Source organism: Rattus norvegicus, chromosome 9 (assembly GCF_036323735.1).
Source record: "Rattus norvegicus strain BN/NHsdMcwi chromosome 9, GRCr8, whole genome shotgun sequence".
NCBI lineage: Eukaryota > Metazoa > Chordata > Mammalia > Rodentia > Muridae > Rattus > Rattus norvegicus.
The window spans coordinates 56,052,885-56,076,959 of NC_086027.1; the positions used below are offsets into that span (position 1 = coordinate 56,052,885).

Consider the following 24,075-nt stretch of genomic DNA (forward strand, 5'->3'; position numbering starts at 1 on the left):
TTTAGGTGGATAAAGAATCTACTTTTATTACAGCTAAGCACGAGTCAAGATCAGCAGATGAAAAATCCATTTTTCTTTTGAATGGGGTTTTAGTTCCTGATACAGCTATCTTGTCTGTGTAGATGGGAAATGGTGTTATTTAAGTACAGCAGAGAGGGTCTGAAAAAAAAAACCAGTAACTTCAGATTTACTCTTTTCTTTCTTTCTTTCTTTCTTTCTTTCTTTCTTTCTTTCTTTCTTTCTTTCTTTCTTTCCTTTTTCTCTTTACTGTGAAAGAAAAGTAACTTTAGGCGCACGATAAGGGTACTTTAACTCTGTGGTCTGCCCCCCAGCCTATCTCAATATACTGTCCACATGTCACTTCTGACAGAAGCCAGGTTTTGACTGGCCACTTTGGTGTGAGAAAGTTCAGTGTTTGGAGTTAATATCCTGTTTCTGTCAGGAAGGCCATGTTTATTTACACTGATCTGACATCTAGCTGTGTCTCCTTAGTCCTGCCCTAACCAACAACCTTTCAACTTCCAAGATTATATTCAGAATTTCTACTTCTTTTTGAAAAGAAAATCTAAAACTTTAAATCTGGAGTTCATCCCCTCACTTCCCCCCTCCTAAAAAAAAAGAAAAGAAAAAGAAAAAGAAAGCAGAGAAAACAGTAGAGAAATGAAAGTTTGTAGTGAGACAGAGTTAGTTTCTGTCTGTTTCAATTGACTGCTGAAAGTATGAAAGTGTTGATCTACACATTAATAATTAATTAATTAATAATCCACACAGCAGGTGCTCAGAAGACAGAGAATGCTACTTTTTTTTCTTCAATGAGTAACCAAGACTGAGTTAAATACATCCGGTCATCCTGAACTATCAGCACATGACTTGTCTACCCTCAAGCCAATACTCTGCGCGTGACTGAAAACTCACACACATCTTTGTTGTTGTCAAGCAGACTTTACTCCTCTTTAATCTGTGGAGCTCTTTCTCTCTTGATTTATATTACTTTAAACCTCTAATTTCCATTTTGACAGCTCTATCTCACTTTGATTCTGTATTCATTGTGTCAACTCTACAAATCTGAGGAATTTCCTTGACATTCAAGTCAATCTAATACACAGGACAGCCACTTTTATGTTGAAGGTTGCACAGTTAGAAGCCAGTGGCTCAGCGGAGATGGCTCCAGGATTTTGAAGTCTGGTCCTTATTATTCCTTTTCCAAAAATGAGGTTAATGCCATCCACTTTCAGGATGACTGATGAAATTCAAAATACTGAAAAAGCCAAGCACAGTAGTGGCTAGAAGGCTGGAGGGATGGCTCAGTGATTAAGAGTGCTCTTCCAGAAGTTCTGAGTTCATTTCCTAGCAACCACATGGTGCCTCACATCCATCTGTAATGGGGATCCGGTTCCCTCTTCTGGTGTGTCTGAAGACATCAACAGTGTACACGAAGTAAATAAATACATGAAATAAATAAATAAATCTCCCCCCCCCCAAAAAAAACAAATAAAAAAAATTAACAATATTCAAAAGGGAAAACGATGACTTAGTAAAACTGATAGTGGCTAGAAATCTAGTTGGTCTCTAGTAGATATTGCTCAAATTAGTGAGCCAGATGAATTCTGCACTTAAATTGTTCTCGTCCATTGACTGGTCTGTTTTGTAAAGCTTTCGTGAAAAAGTTTAATCGAGTGCCTTGCTGAAAACAGACTGTAAGCTTTACTTGTGATATGTCAGAGTAACCAATCACTTACAGCTCCTAGAAATACTGACCACTGCCCCTGCCCGAGTGTTGCCTGCTCAAGTCTTTAATTTTGCCAGCGGTTGATGTCACACTGGTCTCTAAAGCTTAGGAATTCTGATTCATTTTCTTCTGTATTTAGTATTAGAGACTAGCATTTGTGTGAACAACTGCAGCTTCTTGAGGCCATCTTCTCATAGGATTTCAGAAGATCATCCGGATATTCCTGTGCTCAGAACCCCAGCTTCTCTTGGGTGCCGGAGTCTGAGTGACCAGAAGGGGAAGGCACAGCTGTCTGTCCTCAGCTGGTTCCTCAGTTCTCTCTCCTCTTCTATCCTTTCCAGCTGGAGCTCACAAGGCAGGGAGACAGCTGTTTGCTTTCTCTAACACATCTGCCTTCAGGTTCATGTTCCGTGGAGCATGAGGGCTAGTTAACAGTTTAGGTTAACACCTAGGACCTAAGCTGTTAACTAGCGCCCATGCCCGGCAGCATGTGCACAGTGAAGACTGTACACCAAATTGGGTATCGTGATGTCGGTAAGTTCACAGCGTGTGGTATAGAAACACTATATTTTAAGAATTAATTCATTTCTTCAGAATGAAGAGTGACAAAAATCACGTTTTTCATAAGGGGTTGAAGGTAACAGATCCATGAAGCAAGATTGCGAAGACACAGGGATTTCACCAGAGTCTTGTGAAGTAAAATGTATGTTCCCTCCCGAGGTGTCTTCATCAGAACATGTGTAAGCATTTATCTGTGTCCAAACACTTCTCTCTGGCCTTTCTACAAGAACACCCCGAACAAGAGAGAACACAGTAAAACCCACTGCTTATTCCCAGCATCTAACATACTGTAGACACACGGGTATGTGGCTAGTGACTACACTTTAAAAAACACTCAAGTGCTTTGATGTAGGGAAATGCTCTGTGTCAAAGAAAAGGGAAATGGGCTTCTCCTAGTAAGGGATGTTCTCACTGGGCAGACAATACTTACAGTTTCAATAGTCCACACTCCACTGGGTGGAACTTCTGGAGAAGGGTCAAGGGAATTCTGGGAAGTCTGTAGGAAAGAACTGGAGTGTCCTCCATCCTTGAAAATAGCCTGTGGTGGGGTTGGGGATTTGGCTCAGTGGTAGAGCGCTTGCCTAGGAAGTGCAAGGTCCTGGGTTCAATCCCCAGCCCCGAAAAAAAAAAAAAAAAGAAAAAAGAAAATAGCCTGTGGTGTGGTTAGGGAAGTAGGGAGAGGGTGCTAGGCACTGATGAGATGGGGAGGTTTCAAGTTGAGGACTAGAAGATGCAGGTGGACATGGCTGGAAACAGGCCAGCTCCAAGGAAAGCCAGTGCTTTTGAACATGTTTCAGTGAACCTTCCCTACCCTGAAATGCTGTGCCGTCAGCCACAGGCTGATGTGCTAACTCCTTAGAAGTATCAAGAATGCGTTTTGAAAGAATGCTTAAAACTTAAATAGAAAAATGTTCTTGGTCTCTGGCCTGGAATCCAAGTGCATTTGAATCCTGAGTTCTCTTATGTCTCCAAATAAGAGCACCGAGGCTTTTCAGTGATCAGAATTAGATAGACTGCTGCCTGGAAGTGAAGTTAATGCTCAGCACTTAATTCTCTTATTATTTGCACCTCCTACTTGTTCTAAAGTATCTGAATTGGTTTCACTCTGTAACATAATGCCTAAAATTGAATTTAGAGAGGAAGGAAAAAAAGTTCTGTGTTGTCTTGTGAGTGAATGGTGCTTAAGAATCCGATCCCTAAAAGGCCTTCTGATGTAAAATGAACTTATACATGTATATGCAACATATGTGCCCCCGGGTTGTGCCTTTAGGGTTGGTTCTGAGATTCTACATCATTCTGTTTTAACTAATTGATGAGAAGCTACATCTCACTTTGTTCCAGGGCTGTCTTAGGGTTTCCTTTGCTGCAACTAAACACCATGACCAAAAAAAAAAACAAGTTGGGGATGAAGGGTTTATTCAGCTTACAGTTTGCATTGTTGTTCCTCACCAAAATAGTCAGGCAGGGACTCAAGCAGGGAAGGAACCTGGAGGCAGGAGCTGATACAGAGAACATGGAGGGGTGCTTGCTTCCCATGACTTGCTCAGCCTACTTTCTTTTTTTTTTTTTTTTCAGTTACTACTGTACTTTATTGTGTTCAACCAAATCACCATGTTACAAAAATAGCAAGCTGCCATAATAAAAAATAAGGCTCCTCTATCTAGCACCAGATAGCATCATTTTACTTTCAAGCCTAGAAATTGCACACTTGTATATAAACCAACCGAAGATGAGGATTGAGAGTTCATCTTGGTGGATTTTTCCTTTGATGAATATGAAGTGTCCTTCCTTATCTTTTTTGATGACTTTTAATTGAAAATTGATTTTATTTGATATTAGAATGGCTACTCCAGCTTGCTTCTTCTGACCATTTGCTTGGAAAGTTGTTTTCCAGCCTTTCACTCTGAGGTAGTGTCTGTCTTTGTCTCTGAGGTGTGTTTCCTGTAGGCAGCAGAATGCAGGGTCCTCATTGCGTATCCAGTTTGTTAATCTATGTCTTTTTATTGGGGAGTTGAGGCCATTGATGTTTAGAGATATTAAGGAATAGTGATTATTGCTTCCTGTTATATTCATATTTGGATGTGAGGTTATGTTTGTGTGCTTTTCTTCTCTTTGTTTTGTTGCCAAGATGATTAGTTTCTTGCTTCTTCTAGGGTATAGCTTGCCTCCTTATGTTGGGCTTTACCATTTATTATCCTTTGTAGTGCTGGATTTGTAGAAAAATATTGTGTAAATTTGGTTTTGTCATGGAATATCTTGGTTTCTCCATCTATGTTAATTGAGAGTTTTGCAGGATACAGTAACCTGGGCTGGCATTTGTGTTCTCTTAGGGTCTGTATGACATCTGTCCAGGATCTTCTGGCCTTCATAGTTTCTGGTGAAAAGTCTGGTGTGATTCTGATAGCTCTGCCTTTATATGTTACTTGACCTTTTTCCCTTACTGCTTTTAATATTCTTTCTTTATTTTGTGCGTTTGGTGTTTTTGACAATTATGTGATGGGAGGTGTTTCTTTTCTGGTCCAATCTATTTGGAGTTCTGTAGGCTTCTTGTATGCCTATGGGTATCTCTTTTTTTAGGTTAGGGAAGTTTTCTTCTATGATTTTGTTGAAGATATTTACTGGTCCTTTGAGCTGGGAGTCTTCACTCTCTTCTATACCTATTATCCTTAGGTTTGATCTTCTCATTGAGTCCTGGATTTCCTGTATGTTTTGGACCAGTAGCTTTTTCCGCTTTACATTATCTTTGACAGTTGAGTCAATGATTTCTATGGAATCTTCTGCTCCTGAGATTCTTTCTTCCATCTCTTGTATTCTGTTGGTGAAGCTTGTATCTACAGCTCCTTGTCTCTTCTTTTGGTTTTCTATATCCAGGGTTGTTTCCATGTGTTCTTTCTTGATTGCTTCTATTTCCATTTTTAATTCCTTCAACTGTTTGATTGTGTTTTCCTGGAATTCTTTCAGGGATTTTTGCGATTCCTCTCTGTAGGCTTCTACTTGTTCTCTAAGGGAGTTCTTTATGTCTTTCTTGAAGTCCTCCAGCATCATGATCAAATATGATTTTGAAACTAGATCTTGCTTTTCTGGTGTGTTCGGATATTCCGTGTTTGCTTTGGTGGGAGAATTGGGCTCCGATGATGCCATGTAGTCTTGGTTTCTGTTGCTTGGGTTCCTGTGCTTGCCTCTCACCATCAGATTATCTCTAGTGTTACTTTGTTCTGCTATTTCTGACCGTGGCTAGACTGTCCTATAAGCCTGTGTGTCAGGAGTGCTGTAGACCTGTTTTCCTGTTTTCTTTCAGCCAGTTATGGGGACAGAGTGTTCTGCGTTCGGGCGTGTAGTTTTTCCTCTCTACAGGTCTTCAGCTGTTCCTGTGGGCCTGTGTCTTGAGTTCACCAGGCAGGTTTCTTGCAGGGGAAAAGTTGGTCCTACCTGTGGTTCCAAGGCTCAAGTTTGCTCGTGGGGTACTGCCTAAGTCCTCTCCGCTGTGGCAGCAACCGGGAAGATCTGCGCTGCTCTTTCCGGGATCCTCCGTGCACTAGGGTTCCAGATGACGTTTGGTGTTTTCCTCTGGCGTCTGGATGTGCACAGAGTGCAGTCTCTTCTGGTTTCCCAGGCATGTCTGCCTCTCTGAAGGTTCAGCTCTCCCTCCCACGGGATTTGGGTGCAGAGAACTGTTTATCCGGTCTGTTTCCTTCAGGTTCCGGGGGTGTCTCAGGCGCAGGGGTCCTGCCGCTCCCGGGCCCTCCCCTACGGGAACCCAGAGGCCTTATACAGTTGCCTCTTGAGCCAGGGATGTGGGCAGGGGTGGGCAGTGTTGGTCTCCTCCGCTCTGCAGCCTCCGGAGTGCCCACCTGATCAGGCGGTGAGGTCTCTCTCCCCCAGGGTTTGGGAGCAGAGAGCTGCTGCGGGCCGGGATCTGCGGCTCAGCCTACTTTCTTATAGAACCCAGTACCATCAGCCCAGGGATGGCACCACCCACAATGGGCTGGGCCCTCTCCCATCAATCACTGAGAAAATGCTTTACAACTGGATCTCATGAAGGCATTTCCTCCACTGAGACTCCTTCCTCTCTGATGACTGTAGATTGTGCCAAGTTGACAGAAAACCAGGCAGTACACAAACATATTTTATTCCCACCATAGACTCAGGGTGAGTGACCACGTAAAGTTCCATGTCACCCAGAGTAAAGCCCGAAGCTAAGGGCGACAGTCCTTGCTTAAAGGACATGAAAGTAAGAGAAGTTCTGAGCTGATAAAGGACACATCGTAACTAACTTCCAGCTCCAGAATTGCTGCCCACAATCCTGGATCACATGTCTTTTCATAATTATAATCTTAAGATATCCATCACTTAAAATAACAATTGATGTTCCCAGGCTTAGGGGACACTCCAGGGGAGAAGGGGAGAAGAGTGACTTGGAACAGTTGTGCTCCAAAGCAGGTCTAGATCCTTGGCACTGAGCGCCTCCCTTGTTTGTCATTGTATCTGAGGTTCAGCCTCGCTTGTTTACACACAAAACCCAACCACCTGGTTTCCAAGGAGGAGGCCAGCAAGAATCTGAAACATTGTCCTGGCACTTAGCAATGCTGTTTTCTCTACCTTACACTGAGAAACTGAGGGCATGGGAGCTGTCTCACTGAGAGAGCTCTGTTGGTGAGCAGCTGTCGGCTGTTTATGAGGAAACTCCACCAGTGTTCTGTTGGTTACTTTACGATACATCAAGACTGTGTTTATGTACTTCCACAGCGTTTACTTTTTGGTGGAGTCTGTTGGTTTAACTTGGTCATTCAACCCTGTTGTAAATTTATAGGCCAAGTGAATGATTCTCAATGTTTCCAGAACAAAGGCCCCCATTTAATACTGAAATTACAAGGATCTCACAGAAAAGAAAACAAAATTTTTGCATATATTATTAGAGGACAAATAATGACAAACATGCTATAAACTCTAACAGAGTTTTAAAACAGAACTTAGGTATTTTGTGTGGGTGTGTATGTGCGTGCATGCATGTGAGCATGTACATGTCCCAGAGATACAGAGATAGACACTGTGTCTCTTCCTCAGTTACTTCCTACCTTATTTTTTGAGACAGTTTCTCACTGAGCCTGGAACTCACAGGTTTAACTACACTGGCTGGCCAGCAGGGCCCAGGACTCCAGTCTCTGCCTCCCTGGTGCCAGGAGACCAGGTGCACCTTTATGACACCCTCCTTTGTTATGTATGCTGTACTGGCACTGAACCAGGGTTCTCACAGTGGCAAGAACTTTCTCACTGAGCCCTCTCTCTAGTTCCTTCAAGTATGTTTTTTTTAATGAATTAGTACTTTATTAAGTATATTTATATTGAAACAGATACTGTATAAATCTATATATTCAGGGGGTGTGTGTGTGTGTGTGTGTGTGTGTGTGTGTGTCCAAGCATGCGTGTGTGGATTTGCATTAATCGAAGGCAGAGCTATAACTTGAAGTAAATGGTCTCATAGAAACATAGGAAAGGTTTAGAGTATGATATAAAGTGGGACAACAAGAAGGCAGCCTGGAGTTAATGCTGGGCCTTTGGAGCCCTTCTGCCCGGTCACCTACCTGACAGATTTTAGCTGTCTTTTCTTAATTATTATTTGTTAGATAATGTTTCCTTGTCCAAACTCTGGATCCCATTTCTGTCTCCTGAGCTGTGGGATTTCAGGCACCTGTCACCATTACCACTTTTATTAGTCATTTTAAGCAAACAGCACTGGTAGATTTAGTTTATTGACCTCTGCCCTTTTCTGTATCAGTTATGCCCTTCTTACTTGGGATTTACTTTTCCTGTTTTAGCTTAAGGTGAAAGTTATGTAACTATTTTAAACTTTGGTTTTGTTTTTTTTTTTTACAAATATTCAAATTTATATAATTTGTTTTACATTTAAAGGTTCATTTAAGAATTTTTATATATTGTAGCTTTTATTGAGCTGAAAATATATTTAATTTCCTTTGCAATCTCATCTTTACCTCATAGGCAATTAAAAATGATTAGTTTCCAAATATTTGGGTTTTTTCTGGATACTTGATTATTTTTAAATCTTTAATACTGGGGCACATGGGAACTGTATTTTGTAGAATTTCAAGCCTTGGAATCTGTTCGAGTCTCCCATAGCTGGTCTACCCTGACGAATGACTTGGAATCTGTTAGAGCCTCCCATAGCTGCTCTACCCTGATGAATGACTCTTAAGCATGTGGCAGGAATGCCTTAGTTGAGTGCACTCTGCTCCATCAGTGACAGCTGATGCAGGCTGGGCATGCTGTTTAAAGTGTAGACTCCTTGTTTTGTCTCTGGATATTCTACCCATTTCTGCATAAGCAGTATAAATCTCCCAGCTATGCTTGTGGCTTGTTTTTCCTTTTAGTTCTGCCAAGTTAGAGTTCTTCATGGATTTCCTTTCTTAATTTTTTTATTGGGTATTTTATGTACTTACACTTCAAATGTTATCCCCTTTCGTCCCTCCTTCCCTCCCAGCCCCCCTCACCTGCTCGTATGAACATGCTCCCATTCTCACCACCCACTCCCACCTCAATACCCTGGTATTCTTTCACCAGACCAAGGACCTCTCCTCCTATTGATGCCAGACAAGGCCATCCTCTGCTACATATGCTGCTGGATCCATAGGTCTCTCCATGTGTACTCTTTGGTTGTCAATTTAGTCCCTGGGAGCTCTGGTGGGTCTGGTTGGTTGATATTGTTGTTCTTCCTATGGGTTGCAAACCCCTTCAGCTCCTTCAGTCCTTTCTCTGACTCCTCCATTGGGGTCTCCATGCTCAGTCCAATGGTTAGCTGCAACCTCATCTATATCAGCAGGGCTCTGGCAGAGCCTCTCAGGACATCCATATCAGGATCCTTTCAGCAAGCATATTGGCATCAGCAATAGAGACTGGGTTTGGTGGTTGCATATGGGATGGATCCATAGGTAGGGCAGTCTCTGGATGACCTTTCTTTCAGTCATTGCTCCACTCTTTGACCCTGCATTTCCTCCTATGAGTATTTTGTTCACCCTTCTAAGAAGGACTGAAGCATCCACATTTTGGTGTTCCTTCTTCTTGAGCTTCATATGGTCTGTGGATTGTATCTTGGGTGTTCCAAGCTTTTGGGTGAATATCCACTTATCAGTGAGTGCATACCATGTGTGTTCTTTTGTGACTGGGTTACCTCACTCAGGATGATACTTTCTAGTTCCATTAATTTGCCTAAGAATTTCTTGTAGTCATTGTTTTTGAGAGCTAATTAGTATTCCATTGTGTAAATGTACCACATTTTCTGTATCCATTCTTCTGTTTGGAGACATCTGAGTTCTTTCCAGCTTCTGGCTATTATAAATAAGGCTGCTATAAACATAGTGGAGCCTGTGTACTTGTTATATGTTGGAGCTATACCAGGAGTGGTATAGCTGGATCCTCAGGCAGTTCAATGTCCAATTTTCTGAGGAACCTCCAGACTGATTTCCAGAATGGTTGTACCAGCTTGCAACCCCACCAACAATGGAGGAGTGTTCCTCTTTCTCCACATCCTCGCCAGCATCTGCTGTCACCTGAGTTTTTCATCTTAGCCATTCTCAGGGTGTGAGGTGGAATCTCAGGGTTGTTTTAATTTGCATTTCCCTGATGACTAAGGATAGTGAACATTTCTTTAGTGCTTCACAGCCATTTAAAATTCCTTAGTTGAGAATTGTTTAGCCCTGTACCCCATTTTTATTTTTATTTTTTTTTCTTATAAAGGAAAACATTTAATTAGGACTTGCTTACAGTTTCAGAGGTATAGTCCATTATCATCATGTCAAGCAGCATGGCAGTATACAGGTAGAGATGGTGCTGGAGAAATAAGAGTTCTATATAGATATGCAAGCAGCAGGAACAGAGAGAGAGGAGGGGGAGGGGGAGAGGAAGGATAGGAGGGAGGGAGGGAGGGAGGGAGGGAGGGAGGGAGGGAGGGAGGGAGAGAGAGAGAGAGAGAGAGAGAGAGAGAGAGAGAGAGAGAGAGAGAGAGATCTCCACCAGGCCTGGCTTCAGCTTCTGAAATCCCAAAGCCTTCTTCCAGTAGCACACTTTCTCCATCAAGGCTACATCTACTCTAATAAGACCACACCTCTTAATCCCTCTCAAGTAGTTCCATTCCGTAATAAAAAGGCATTCAAATATATGAGCCTATGGGGCCATTGCTATTCAAACCATCACACTTGGCAAACAGGGCTCTTCCTGATGCTTTTGTGTTTCCTAAACTTTTCCCATGGTTAAAGATAATAAATCATGGTTTTGATTTTGTAATGCAAGCCTTCACCATTGTAAGGTACTTGGGAACATCATAGATAATTAATAGAGGGTCTTTTATTTTTCTTGGAATAATGGCCCCTCTTAACACCTGAGGAATCCTATTATGCAGGCATGATTTGGCATAAATTAAGGTCCAAGGGTTATTCATCTCTCACTTTTCCAAGTTTCTCTTACACCAGGTACATGTACTTAGCTGCTTATTTCTCATAAATATTGCCTAACCTCTTCTAGCTAAGGCTTACATCAGCCTTTATCTTCCAGTAAGAACCAATATCGGAAAACTTGTGGGGATGGTGAAGGTGTGTGTGTGTGTGTGTGTGTGTGTGTGTGTGTGTGTGTGTGTGTGTGTGCATGTGCATGTGTGTTCATCAATATTATTTTGACTTTTGGTAAGTAAAGTCAATAAAGTACTTTTTAAAAGGACCTTAATAAATCATTTAGCTAAAATCCCTAAAGGATGCTATAGCAGAAGGCACAGATGATGGCTTCAGGGTTTGGAAAAATGGGATCAGATGTTTCTATGCTGTATGCACAGTTGGGCTCGGCTTCGTTTTCTGGGATGGGAGAGGTTCCTCCTCTCCACACAGCATGTGATCCAAATGGAACTTGTACTCTAGGAGAAAGTATATTTTGATTAGCCAGCCTCATGCGTGTACTGATTCAGTAGAGTTTGGAGAATCTGATTGCTTTAAACATGGGATGGCATGTAAAGTCAGGCAAATCATAGTGGGGGTATTCACCCAGCTGCCCTTATTACGCACTGTGAATGATGTGCTCCGTGGGAATATTTTTCACCGATTTAGCTCCATTTCTGCGTTTCTGCTTCTCACCACTGGCCTTTTTTTTATTTTCCCCAGCAGCCTAACTCTGATGCCTCCAAGGATAGAGCAAGAATAAGCAGGTATTTCAGGAGAATAATTTCTAGCTACTTATAAGAAAGAACTTTTAGCAGTCCTTTGTAAAAGACATAAAAAATGTGAACTATCTTGGAAACAGTGCTTCCAAGTCACCGGCTTTTAAGCAAGTGTTTAATGTCCATGTGCAAAATATGTTTTAGAGAAAATTTGCTTAGTAGGTAGTAATTGAAACAAATGGCCAGCACTTCTAATCTCTTTTAGCACATTTGCTAAAGACGTCTGAAGCTTATGTGAGAAAGACATTCAGGTTGTGATGTACAAATTATTGCTGATTTTTGTTGCTTCTTAATTCTCAACATAGAGCCTCATACAATTATTTACTTATTTTACACTGTTTTATATTTTGAAAGTATATAATAAATTTTAGTCATTGTAACCTCCCTCCTGTTTATACTCCTCTTACCTCTCCTGAAATCCTTCTTCCCAGTAAGTTCTCTCCTACTTTCAATAGCCTGTGCTGTTTGGGAGATTCCTGGGGCCACAACTTCATCTGAAGGCTACTAGGAGAAGACTGGTTTCCAGACAGCAAGGACAAGCATCTTAAAGTCCATGCCCACAGTGACACACTTCCTCCAACAAGGCCACACCTACACCAATAAGGCCACACCTCCAAATAGTGCCACTCCCTGGGAACGCATATTCAAACAATCCACCTCCTGGCCCCCATAGACTTGTTTAAACATGTGAGTCTATGAGAGCTACACCTAAACATAGCATAATGTAAAATAAATTTAGTCCAACTTCAAATGCCCCCATAGTCTGTAGAAGTCTCAACAATGTTAAAAGTCCAAAGTTCAAAGTCTCTTCTGAGATTCATCCAATCACTTATCTGTAATCCCCAAAGCAAGACAGGGAAACAGTCGGGCAAACTCCAAACTCTGCATCTCCATGTCTGACGTCAGAGCAGTCTTTAGATGTCCAGCTCCCTTTTCATCGTTATTGACTGCAACGAACCCTCATAGACTCTTAGGCTGGGTCCACTCCCTGTTAGCACTTTTTCTCAGCAGATATTCCACAGCTGTGGAATCTTGAACATCTTGGGGTCCCCAAGGCAACTTTAATGTTACAGCTTTTTTTCCTTATTAACTTGAGTATTTCTTATTTACATTTCAATTGTTATTCCCTTTCCCTGTTTCCGGGCCAACATCCCCCTAACCCCTCCCCCTCCCCTTCTCTATGGGTGTTCCCCTCCCCATCCTCCCCCCATTGCCACCCTCCCCCCAACAATCATGTTCACTGGGGGTTTAGTCTTAGCAGTACCAAGGGCTTCCCCTTCCACTGGTGATCATACTAGGCTATTCATTGCTACCTATGAGGTTGGAGCCCAGGGTCAGTCCATGTATAGTCTTTAGGTAGTGGCTTAGTCCCTGGAAGCTCTGGTTGCTTGACATTGTTGTACATATGGGGTCTCGAGCCCCTTCAAGCTCTTCCAGTCCTTTCTCTGATTCCTTCAATGGGGGTCCCATTCTCAGTTCAGTGGTTTGCTGCTGGCATTCGCCTCTGTATTTGCTGTATTCTGGCTGTGTGTCTCAGGAGAGATCTACATCCGGTTCCTGTCGGCCTGCACTTCTTTGCTTCATCCATCTTGTCTAATTGTGTACCCCATTTTTAATAGGATTATTTGGTTCTTCATGTATTCTTAAGGTATCAATTACATATATATTTGTTTACTCTGCACCTCTTATAAACAAAAAAGACATGAGTTATTTAGGCTCATAGAATAATCCAGCAGCAGATTAGGAGTCCTTGCACATCCCTGACTGCATCCATTTACCCAGCTTTCCAGGCTGTCAGCACATGCAGCGACCCCTGTGTTCAGGAGATGCAGCTGTGTTGCTATATCATGACCACCCAAAGTTTACACTTTGTATCAGGGTTCACTCTTGATTTTATATAATTCATGGTTTTTGACACATGTATACCCATCATATAGCAACATACAGAATACTTTCACTGTCTCCAATATCATCTGTGTTTAATCTGTCATCCTACCTGCCTCCATAAAGTCTGTAACTCTTGTCTTTTTACTATCTCCATAACTGTCTTTTTAAATTTTTTTTACTAAAAAATCCATAGAGTTGGAGTCATATAATACAGGGTCCTCTCAGGTTGGCTTGATAACACGTTTCTTTTTAATGCTGAATATTATCCCATGACCTAGATGGGCCACAGTGTATCCATTCATCAACTGAAGGGTGTCCTGATTTTTTTCTAAGCAATTATGAAAAAGACATTGGAGAATTTTATTCCCCAAAGAATTTTATGTGGACCTACATTTTCAGCTCATTTGGGTGCATGCCAAGCAGTGAAATTACTGGATGCTGTAGTAGGACTGTGTTTACTATGTGAGAAGGTGCGAAATGTCATCCAAAGTGCTGACATTGTTTTATAGTTTCACTTGCACTGCACAGGATCTCTTCCCTGTCTCTGCCCCCATGTGGTGCTGTTTGGACCGCTGTGCTCTTCTGCTGGTTATGCTGCATTTTCGGTGCTCTTTTAACGTGCCGTTCCCTGATGATGTGTGATGACGATTTTCTTACATGCTTACCTGCCTTCTGTGCGTCTTACTCAGTATGGTGATATTTTGCACATGTTGATCAGATTGTTCAGTTTTTTTTTTCTGAGTTTTAAGAGCTCTTTGTATATTTGGATTGTAGTTCTTAATAAAAGCTTTTTATAGTGTTTTCTCCAAGCCTATGGCTGGTCTTCTCGTTTGATTAAAGTGTCTTTAAAGAACAGAGCTCTTTTTTTAATTCCAGTGAGGTCAAACTATCTTTCATGGGTTATGCCTGTCATATTAGACCTTAGAAGGTTGCTACCAAACTTGACTCTATATATAGGATTTTGGGTTTTTTTATGATGTGATAGGCATTGTATGTTTTAAGTCTACAAAACATTTTGAGTTAATTTTATTTTGTATTTTATATATGTACATTCATGCCTTAGATCATTTGTTGAAGACTGCTTTCTCCATTTTCCTCCCTTGGCCCCAAATAAGTTAGCTATGTTTGCTCAATTTGTATTTTATTTTAGTTATCTGTTGCTTTTATTCATCCATCTATTTGGAGAAAACTCTGTTTTCATCTGTGAATGGTTATCAGTTGGAGATAGCTTCTGGGCTAGCATGGGGTCTTGTATCCACTTCTCTCAGCACTGGCACCCTGTCCGGTGCAGACCTGTTGCAGGCCCTGTGCATGCTGCCACGTCTCTGTGAGTTCATGTGTGCATCGCTCAGTAATGCTGTGTTTCCGAGGCCTTGTTTCCTGGGATTTTAGTTTTTGACTAATAATAATTTGTCTGTTAATTTCTGAGTAATTTTTGTTTAAATGTGGGAGGTGGCCAGCGATCTTTGCTTTAGCTGTCCTCTTGAATTTGTGGTGCTGGAGGTTGAACTGCTCATACAATAGAGGAAACAGTAACATGAAGCTGTTCTTTTCATCTGCTTCCTGAGTAGCTGAGAGTACAAGTATCACCAGGCCTGGCTCACTTTCATTTTTAGTAACCATCCTTCCTTCCTTCCTCCCTTCCTCCCTCCCTCCCTCCTTCCTTCCTTCCTTGTTCTCCCTCATCCCATCATCTGGGTCTAAGGTATCTAATGCTTCACAGCTTGTATACTGGATGGTATTACCTTCTTAGTGTTTCCCTCTCATTTCTCAGATTCCCTGGGTTACTGACTTCAGATGCTGTACCTCTTTGTTCCTGCATTTTTCTTTTGTTTTAATTGTACAATGTTAATTTTGCTGGTGAGATTCTGTTTCATCTTTGTGATCACTTTTTCCTTTGTGTCCTTGAATATATTTAATTAGCTATTTGAACGTTTGGATAAATTATATTAAATTCTGTTAATTATCAAATGCTGTGACGTTTGGGGATCTAGCAGTATGCTGGCTAGTTTTATGTCAACTTTACACAAACTAAGGTCATCTGAGATGAATGGTCCTCAATTAAGAAAATGCCTCCATAAGCTTGGGCTGGAGACAAGCCTGTAGTGATTTTCTTAATTAGCAATTGATGGGGGAGGTCTAGCCCATTGTGTGTGGTACTATTTCTGGCTGGTGGTCTTGGGTTTTATAAGAAAAAGGATTGAAGAAGTCATGGGGAACAAACCAGTAAGCAGCACCCCTCCAAGCACCCCTCTGTAGCAGCTTCTGCCTCCAGATTTACTCCCTGAGTTACTGTACTAACTTCAATGAAGAAGTACAATGTGGAAGCCAAATAAATACTTTCCTCCCCAACTTGCTTGGACCATAAGGTTTCATCATAACAATAGTAAACCTAATTAGGACAAACAGCTACCTTTTTTCTTGACCATAGGCCAGCCATTTTCTCACTTTTCCTCATGACTTGTAATCTTTTTTTTTTAAACTGGATATTGCTTATTGTGAATGTGTTGAATGGAGTCTGGATTATGTCACCATTGTTTAGATGGCAATTTTATTCTTAATATGAGCTTACTTCTGCTTTGCCCACACCGATGCCTGGCTGCCTCCTTTTATAACTGAAGCGTTACTGGAATGTGACTTTCTCTCTTGTGTGTTGCCTTTGGATGTTTCTGTGCTATAATCACAGATATGAGCACTTGAGACATATGTTGTATGTGTGCCTCAGTCTGCTCAGACTGCATCAACCAAATACCACAGACTGGTTACAATTGTCTGCTGGAAAGACCATTTCAGCCCAGGCAGCAGCAGATCAGAATCTGCAATCAAAGGGCTCTGACTCACAGATGGCACCTTTGTGCTTCATCCTCTCATGGCAGCAAAGGGCCAGGAATTCGAGGTTTCTTTATGAGGGAAGTATTACACCAATACTATTTCCCAGAATCCTCACTTAAATACTGTAATGTGAGGGATTACATGTCAGTATGACGTCTGGGGAAAGGGACATAAACACTGCTCAAGTCATGCTCAGAAATCTAAGCCATGTACAATCTAGTTCTTTAAGACCTTTGCCAAATCTTGTTCTTGGTATTTACTCTTTTGAGAACTGTCTATTCAAGTCCTAGATCCATTTTTGAATGGATCATTTTCTTTGATTCTTTGGTATTTTCGTCTTCTTTTTATGTTATACTTATTTTTTTTTCTTTTTCTTTTTTCTTTTTTTCGGAGCTGGGGACCGAACCCAGGGCCTTGTGCTTGCTAGGCAAGCGCTCTGCCACTGAGCTAAATCCCCAACCCCTATGTTATATATATATATACCCTCTGTCTGATTTATATCTGGAAGATTCTTCCACTCTATGGGCTTCTCTTTACTCAACCATTTCTTTAGCTGTGCAGACATTCTTTAGTTTTATGAAGTCCCACTTGTCAATTGTTGGCCTTACTTCCTGGGCAAACGGAGCCCTACTCAGAAAGCCCTTTCCTACCCTTATACCTTGTGTGGTAACGCCTATGTTTTCTTCTAACAGTTTTAGCATTTCAGGTTTTAAATTCAGGTCTTTGATTCAGTGGAAGCTAATTTTTATGTAGCATGATAGATACTACTCTGACTTCATTCTTTTGTATATGGACATCAGTTTTCTCAGCATAACTTATTGATGCTGCTGCCTTTTCTCCAGTGTTTGTTTTTGGCCTCTGTCTTTGTCCACTATCAGATGGCTAATGTTTGACAAAGAGGGCAAAAAGACCATGTTGGGGTCTTTTGTTTTGCACATTGGTCTATATGCATGGTTTTGTGCTGGTAACAGGAAGCTTTATTACTAGTGCTCTAATATTTTGAAATGTGGAAGGGTAAATCCCCCTAGCACTGATAGTTTTGGTTAGGATTGCTTTGACTATCTGGAGTCTTCTCTGGTTCTGTATAAAGTTTTGAATGCTTTTTTCCCTTTTGAAGACTGTTGTATGTATTTTGATTGGAATTGCATTGAATCTACAGATGGTTTTTGGCAATTTGGTCATTTTAATTGTGTTGAGGTGTGCTTCCTCCAGTCCTATTCTCTTTAGGATTTATCATGAAAGTATGTTGGATTCTTCTCAATTTTCCCCTATGTCTATTGAGATTATATGATTTTAAGCCAACGTATAGTTTTTATTATATTTACTGACTTATGTATGTACTTATGTATTTCTAGATAAAGTCAACTTGACCCTGCATGGTTGATGATCTTTTTGATATGTGTCTATATTCTAGTCATAATTATTTTATTGTGTTCCTCAGAGAAGTTGATCTGCAGATTTTGGTTTGTGGTTTTGGGGTGTGTGTGTGTGTGTGTGTGTGTGTGTGTGTGTGTGTGTTTACCTGGTTGGGTATTATGGTAATACTGGCTCCATAGCCATAGAAGGAACTTGGAAGTGTTCCATTGGTTGTTGTTTCTCCTTCTCCTTTTAAGTATTAACTGTAGATTTTTGAAAATCAGATAAAATTCTGATTTTAGATCATTTAGTCTTGAGTGAGCTTGCTTGCTTGCTTGTTTCCTTCTTTCCTTCCATCTTCCCTCCCTCCCTCCCCAGAAGGATTACTACTACTAGTGTTTCAGTTTTCTCATTTCTTGCGTTGTGGGTTGTTGATCTCTTTGTGGTTTAACGTTGATGTTTTGATGTATTTAGGATTTATTTCTTTTAGATTTTCAGAGTTGATGGAGTGAAGGTTTTGAAAATATTTCCTTATAAGATTCTGAATTTTTTTTCTTAGAGTCTGTTGTAAAGGTTTCATTATTCATTTCTGATCGTTCCTTTTTTTTTTTTGTAAGTTGAACCAAGAGTATGTCAATCTTGTTTATAGTTTCAAAGAACCAGTTCCTAGGTTCATTAATTCTTTATATTGTTTGTACTTCATTAATTTCTGCTTATTTTTTACGAGTTTTTGCTGTCTGCTGAATTTGGATTTGATAAATTCTCGAGTGGCATCAAGTAATTTATTTGTGTTTTTTTATTGTATTTTTTCCATCTTTATTAAATTGGGTATTTATTTACATTTCAAATGTTATTCCCTTTCCCGGTTTCCATGCCAACATCCCCCTAACCCCTCCCTCTCCCCTTCTATATGGGTGTTCCCCTCCCCATCCTCCCCCCATTGCCGCCCTCCCCCCCACAAATCCTGTTCACTAGGCAAATATTGTTAAAATGTTCCTTGAATTGTTTTTTATTTTCATTTAGTTCCATAAATTAAAAAAAAATTGTCTTGATTTATCTTTTGGCCAGTTCATCATCCACTGAGTTTAAGTTTCATGAGTTTTGCACTCACTAGAAATTTGTTTGCTCTCGGTTTTGTTTTATTGTATAGTGGTCAAGCAGGACACATGGAAATTATGTAATGTTTTTCTGAATTTAAGATTTACTTTGTGTCCTAGGATGTAGTATATTTTAGAGAAGCTCATGACTACTCAATAGAACACACATTCTTTGATGTTTAGGTGGCATAACCTATACATGTGTTAGGTCCACTCGATGTAAAAAAATGTTTTGAGGTTTCTCAATTTTTTTGTTCAGATCACATTCTATTGGAGAAAATGAGTTATGGAAATCACTACTATTGGGTTGGTATTAATCTCTTTAATTTCAGTAGGCCTTTTATGAAATTTGGTGCGCCAGAGTTTGGAACATGTTGAGTATTATAATGTTTCCTTGGTCAATTGTTGCCTTGATTGGGAATGAAAAGTCCTTTGTTTCTTTTAATTAGCCTTAAAGTCTAATTTTGTTAGGTATTTGGATGGCAATTCCTGTTGCCTTTTGGTCTCATTGCTTGTAATGCTTTTTCCATTCTTTCAGCTCGAAAGTGGTTCCTAAAACTGAGTTTCCTATAAACAACAGAAGCATGGATTTTGTTTCTTTTTTTTTTTTTTTTTTTTTTTTTTTTTTTTTTTTGGTTCTTTTTTTCGGAGCTGGGGACCGAACCCAGGGCCTTGCGCTTCCTAGGTAAGCGCTCTACCACTGAGCTAAATCCCCAGCCCCATGGATTTTGTTTCTTAATCTACCATGTTAGCCTGTGTATTTTGATTGTAGACTTGAGTCCATTATTTTTTCAAGTTATTATCAAATGTGTGTATACAGCAATAATTTTGTTGTTTTTTCCCCTTAGTCATGCTTTGTATTTCATGAATTATAGCTCCATTTTTCTTTCTAGTCTCTGTCATGTGTAATCCTCTCTTCCGTCTTAAGTACTCCTTCCAGTATTCTTTAGGGTTGTTTTGGTAGACATGGACTGTTTAGGCTCTTTGTATCATGAAGGTTTTACCCCTGATGCAACCATCATGTTACATAGTTTTACTAGGTACAGTGGATGAGGCTGGGCACCATGGTCTTTGAGAATTTTGGAATGTATTGCTTCGGGTTCTTCAGGCTAACAAAGCTTCCATAATGAAATCACCTGTTATTCTGGTTGGTTTTCCTTCCTATGTGCCTTTTCCTTTCCCTTGTAGCTTTTGACACTCGTTTGTATGTTTAGTGTTTTAAGTGTGGTATCTCATGAGTAGTTTCTTTCTTTTTTTTTTTTTTTCTTTTCTTTTTTTCGGAGCTGGGGACCGAACCCAGGGCCTTGCGCTTGCTAGACAAGCACTCTACCACTGAGCTAAATCCCCAACCCCTCATGAGTAGTTTCTTTTCTGGTCCCCTTGGTGTTCTGTATGCTTATATCTGTAAGGGTGTCCTTTCTTAAGGGAAGTTTACTTTTATATTAAGATCTGGTCTATGCAATTGACTTGGGATTTTTCTTTTTCATCTATCCCTTTAATTAGATGTGGTCTTATCATAGTATCCCAGAGTTCCTGAATGTTTTTTTATGTTTAATTTTCTTCATGATCTTTGCTTGTGTGATCTCCGTTGTCTTCAAGAACTGTTATTTTATTTTCTACTGAAACCATTCTATTTGTAAGGCCTTCCTCTGAGTTTATTTTCCAGTTCTGTCTTCTAACTAAAATGTTTGAGTCTTTCAGGGCTTCCGTCTCTCTACTGAATTTTGTTTTCAAATCCTAGATTGCCTTTGTCATTTCATTTGGCCTTACTTTTGTTTTCTTGAGCAGTACTTACAATTTTCCTCCTTATGTTCATTCTAAGTTCATCGAGCTGTTTTTGTCTTCTTTAAACTCCTTGGATTTGTCAACAAAGTCTATGATTGGTCTTTTAAGATCTGTGTCCTGGGGTGATTCTTATTTGAGAAAAATTCTAAATGACTGGTAGATTTTGGAGGGGACAAACTGTTTTGTCTTTTCATATCTTGCTCTTCCAACAATTCCTGTGCATGTGGACCTCATTGTTGTTGGTTTTATGTTTGTTATAGATACAGCAGTCTGGGATGCACACAGGATGTGTGTTCTGTCCCAGGCCTGGAAGTTAGAAGGCTGTGGGAAGGGCTGGAGGACTGCCTGTGGCACTGGCCTTCATCTGAGGACTGAGGTGAATTCAGGTGGTGTATGACTTCACTAGGCTAGACCTGGACGGTAGCTTTATAGTGAGCTGAATGGGATAAGATCTGTGAGATAGAGGTTTCTGGGCAGGTGTATCTGATGTGCATCCTGGCCCAAACCTGGAGCTTGGGAGAATATGTGTCGGGGTTCCTTAGAAAGGGCCAAAGCACTGGATATGGGATCAGGGCTCCATCTGAGCATTGGTGTTGTGTGCAGGAGGTCTTCAGGGCAAGAGAGAAGACTCACCAGGCAATGTTAGGACACATAGTGTTTTGGCACAGTTGGAAACAAAAGGTGGCCAGAGTGTGGGGCCACAGGATAAATTTACCTCCCCTTTTTATGACAGAGTTCTCTAATCATTTCCATGTTAATTATGGCCAATGCCTGTATCACTTCTCAGTCCAAAATAGAGTCTATGGAAAGTAATTACATGCTCTGTGTTAGACATGTGTGACTGAGGTAGACCCATTTTTCAAGGAGCTCAGTAGAACAAGACAGATATTCAACTTATTCTATATTCCCTTTGAAATATGTCTCTGAAATCTGGAGATGAAGAAATGTGAAGACAGAAGCCTGGAATTCTCTTTTGTCCTCTTACCATCCTTACTTGATGGGATGGTAAGAATTGGGAGTAGAATTAAGAGAAAAACTTTGTATTTATAGAAAATAAATGTATAGCAGTTAAGTCCAGGAAAGGTTAACTTTTTTCTAGACTTATTTGATTACAAACTATTAAAAGTGAGTAGGTATATAGTAGTTTTTACTTCTAGGGAGCAGCGGTACTAGAAACAATAACCTTTGTTTTATGACTTTTAGGGTTCCGTCTGAGGTCTATGTATAGGAACAGTTTACTTCATTCAGGGACTTTACCTGCCAGAGTGCATATGGCTGCAGCTCCTTAAAGTAGTCACTTATATAAACCCTAAAGTCCCCCCTTAAGAACATTCAATAACAAAACCCACTTAGGATGTAAACAAAGTACACCAGAGTACAGCCTATTTCTGTTTAACCACCACATAAGAATAGATAATATAATAATATAATAATACAATAATATAATATAATATAATATAAAATAATATAATATAATATAATAATAGAAGATAATATGGCCAAAGAAGCCTTAATAGTAAAGATCAGGACTTGGCAAATTTTCAGGTGCAAAGCCTAACTATGTAGGTTCACCATTGTTAGCAAAACTCAGCCATATACAACTCAGGAGTTGTATTCTGGTCAACTTTGTTTATAAAAACATGGGGTTTTTTTTTGTTTGTTTGTTTTGTTTTATTTTTTTTAACTTCCTGTGGCAATAGTGGCTGCCACGGCCTGCAAAGTTTTGGACATGTAGCAGTAGATAATGAAGAAATACAGACACACATACAGAAAGGCTGGGGTCAAGTAAAATACCTTCTACACAAATGGCCAACATCCCTATTCCAAGCAAGGGAAGGCCTTGCCATTTCCATGAGTCTGAAGCACTGTGTTCCTTGACAGCAGTGCTCCCAACATGAATGCTCAGAGACTGGGGTGCATTCTCTGTCCATAGATTGCACCACTAAAGAAAATGGGGAATAAAAAGGCACAAATTTCAAATGGTTAGTTTGAAGCAGTGGTTCTCAACCTGAAGGTTGCAACCCTTTGGGGAACTGTCAAACTACCTTTCATGGGGGTCACATATCAGATATTTACATCATGACTCATAACACTAGCAAAATTATAGTTATGAAGTCGCAATGAAAATAATTTCATGTCACAACATGAGGAATTGTATTAAATTATGAAGGCTGAGAAGCACTATTTTAAAGAATTGACTTAAAAATAGCCTAATTAAATGTAGTGGCACTCCTACCCATGCAAGGGAGCAGCAGAGAGGAGAGGGGAGCAAGAAAAAACAGTGACAGAAAACTCGAAAAGCGGAGACTTGTTAGGAGGGATTTGGTGGTTTGATGGGATAAAGGAGAGGGTAATACGGAGAGTATGATCAAAGTACCTTATCTATGTATAAACTGTAAACGAATTACAAAGGGAAAAAAATAACCATTTGTGGGAATTCAGGCCAAGAATGACCCTTGCCAGTGTAAAATTTTATTTCATTTAGTTTTAATTTTTTTTAAGAGCTTGAAGAAACATTTGCATGTTCTGACATTCCTGAGTCATTTCTCCAGCTTTGGCTGGTAAGGTTGTTTGTTGAGAACTTCACTTTTCTTTCAAGGGACTAAGAACTTCTACATCACACAGAACCTTAGTGAACACTCCCTTCTCTTAACAGGTAAACACAAGACGTGAAGAGTAGGAAAAGGGACCAGTGCTTGCCAAAGGGGCCTGAGAGGGAGGCCAGGTTACCACCGTGTGGACAGCCCTGCACTGGTTTCCAAAGATGCTCTTGAAGTAGTCCTCATTAACACAGCTTGCCTTCACCTGCCAAAGCTCTACATCATGGGCTGCATGAAGTCAAAGGAAACGTTCCCATTTCCTACCACATTAGACATTGACAAGCTACACGAGAGTGAAGAGGCCTTTATGCCAGGTGATACCTGTCAATATAGGACGCCTTCTACAGATGAACAACAGCAAGTCCAGGAGGAAGTGAAGAAACCCCCAGTGCCCGGTGCCGTGATCGGTTCCGTGATCCTTGAATTTGCAGACCGTCTGGCCAACGAAATTGTGGAGGATGCCTTACAGCAGTGGGCATGTGAAAACATCCAATACTACAACATCCCATACATTGAGAGTGAGAGCTCTGACATCACCATTGATTGATGATACTTGACTGTGCTCTGGATGTAGTTGGTGCTAGTTAAATACATATGTTTTCAAACTCCAACTGGATGTTAAGCCGTGTCTCTGATATTAGTGTAGGGATGCTTATGGTGTAATATAATTTTAAGCAGTTCTACTATTTTAACATCAATGTACATCTGCTTGATCTCAAATTTTGGTCACAGAAGGCCTGGAAAGAGGTCTTACGCCACCCAGCCATTAGCTGTCTGTCATACCATGCTCTTCCTGGGGGCAGAAATGACATCACCAAAGAAAATGTTGAGTAAAAAGTGCCCAAGTTCCAAATGGTTATTTTTAAGGGGGGTGACTTTAAAATGACTATTTTTGTTCATTTATACCAAAAAAAAAAAAAAAGCCCAGAACCTGAAAAGGGAGTTTCCTTAAGATGCAAAAAAAGAGCTAGGAATAGAACTCCAGCCATAGTGACCTGTTGTCTGTTGCATGTC

General features: G+C 40.4%; 1 protein-coding gene across 1 annotated transcript in view; it reads left to right on the forward strand.

The window, feature by feature from the left end:
• C9h2orf88 (similar to human chromosome 2 open reading frame 88) overlaps positions 1-23,909 on the forward strand; it is a 39,560-nt gene extending 15,651 nt beyond the window's left edge. The window contains exon 3 of the mRNA NM_001399376.1: positions 23,118-23,909. Coding sequence (NP_001386305.1) covers positions 23,285-23,608 — 324 coding nt within the window. The 5' untranslated portion in view covers positions 23,118-23,284 and the 3' untranslated portion in view covers positions 23,609-23,909. The remainder of the gene's footprint in view (positions 1-23,117) is intronic.
• The last annotated feature ends 166 nt before the right edge of the window (positions 23,910-24,075 follow it).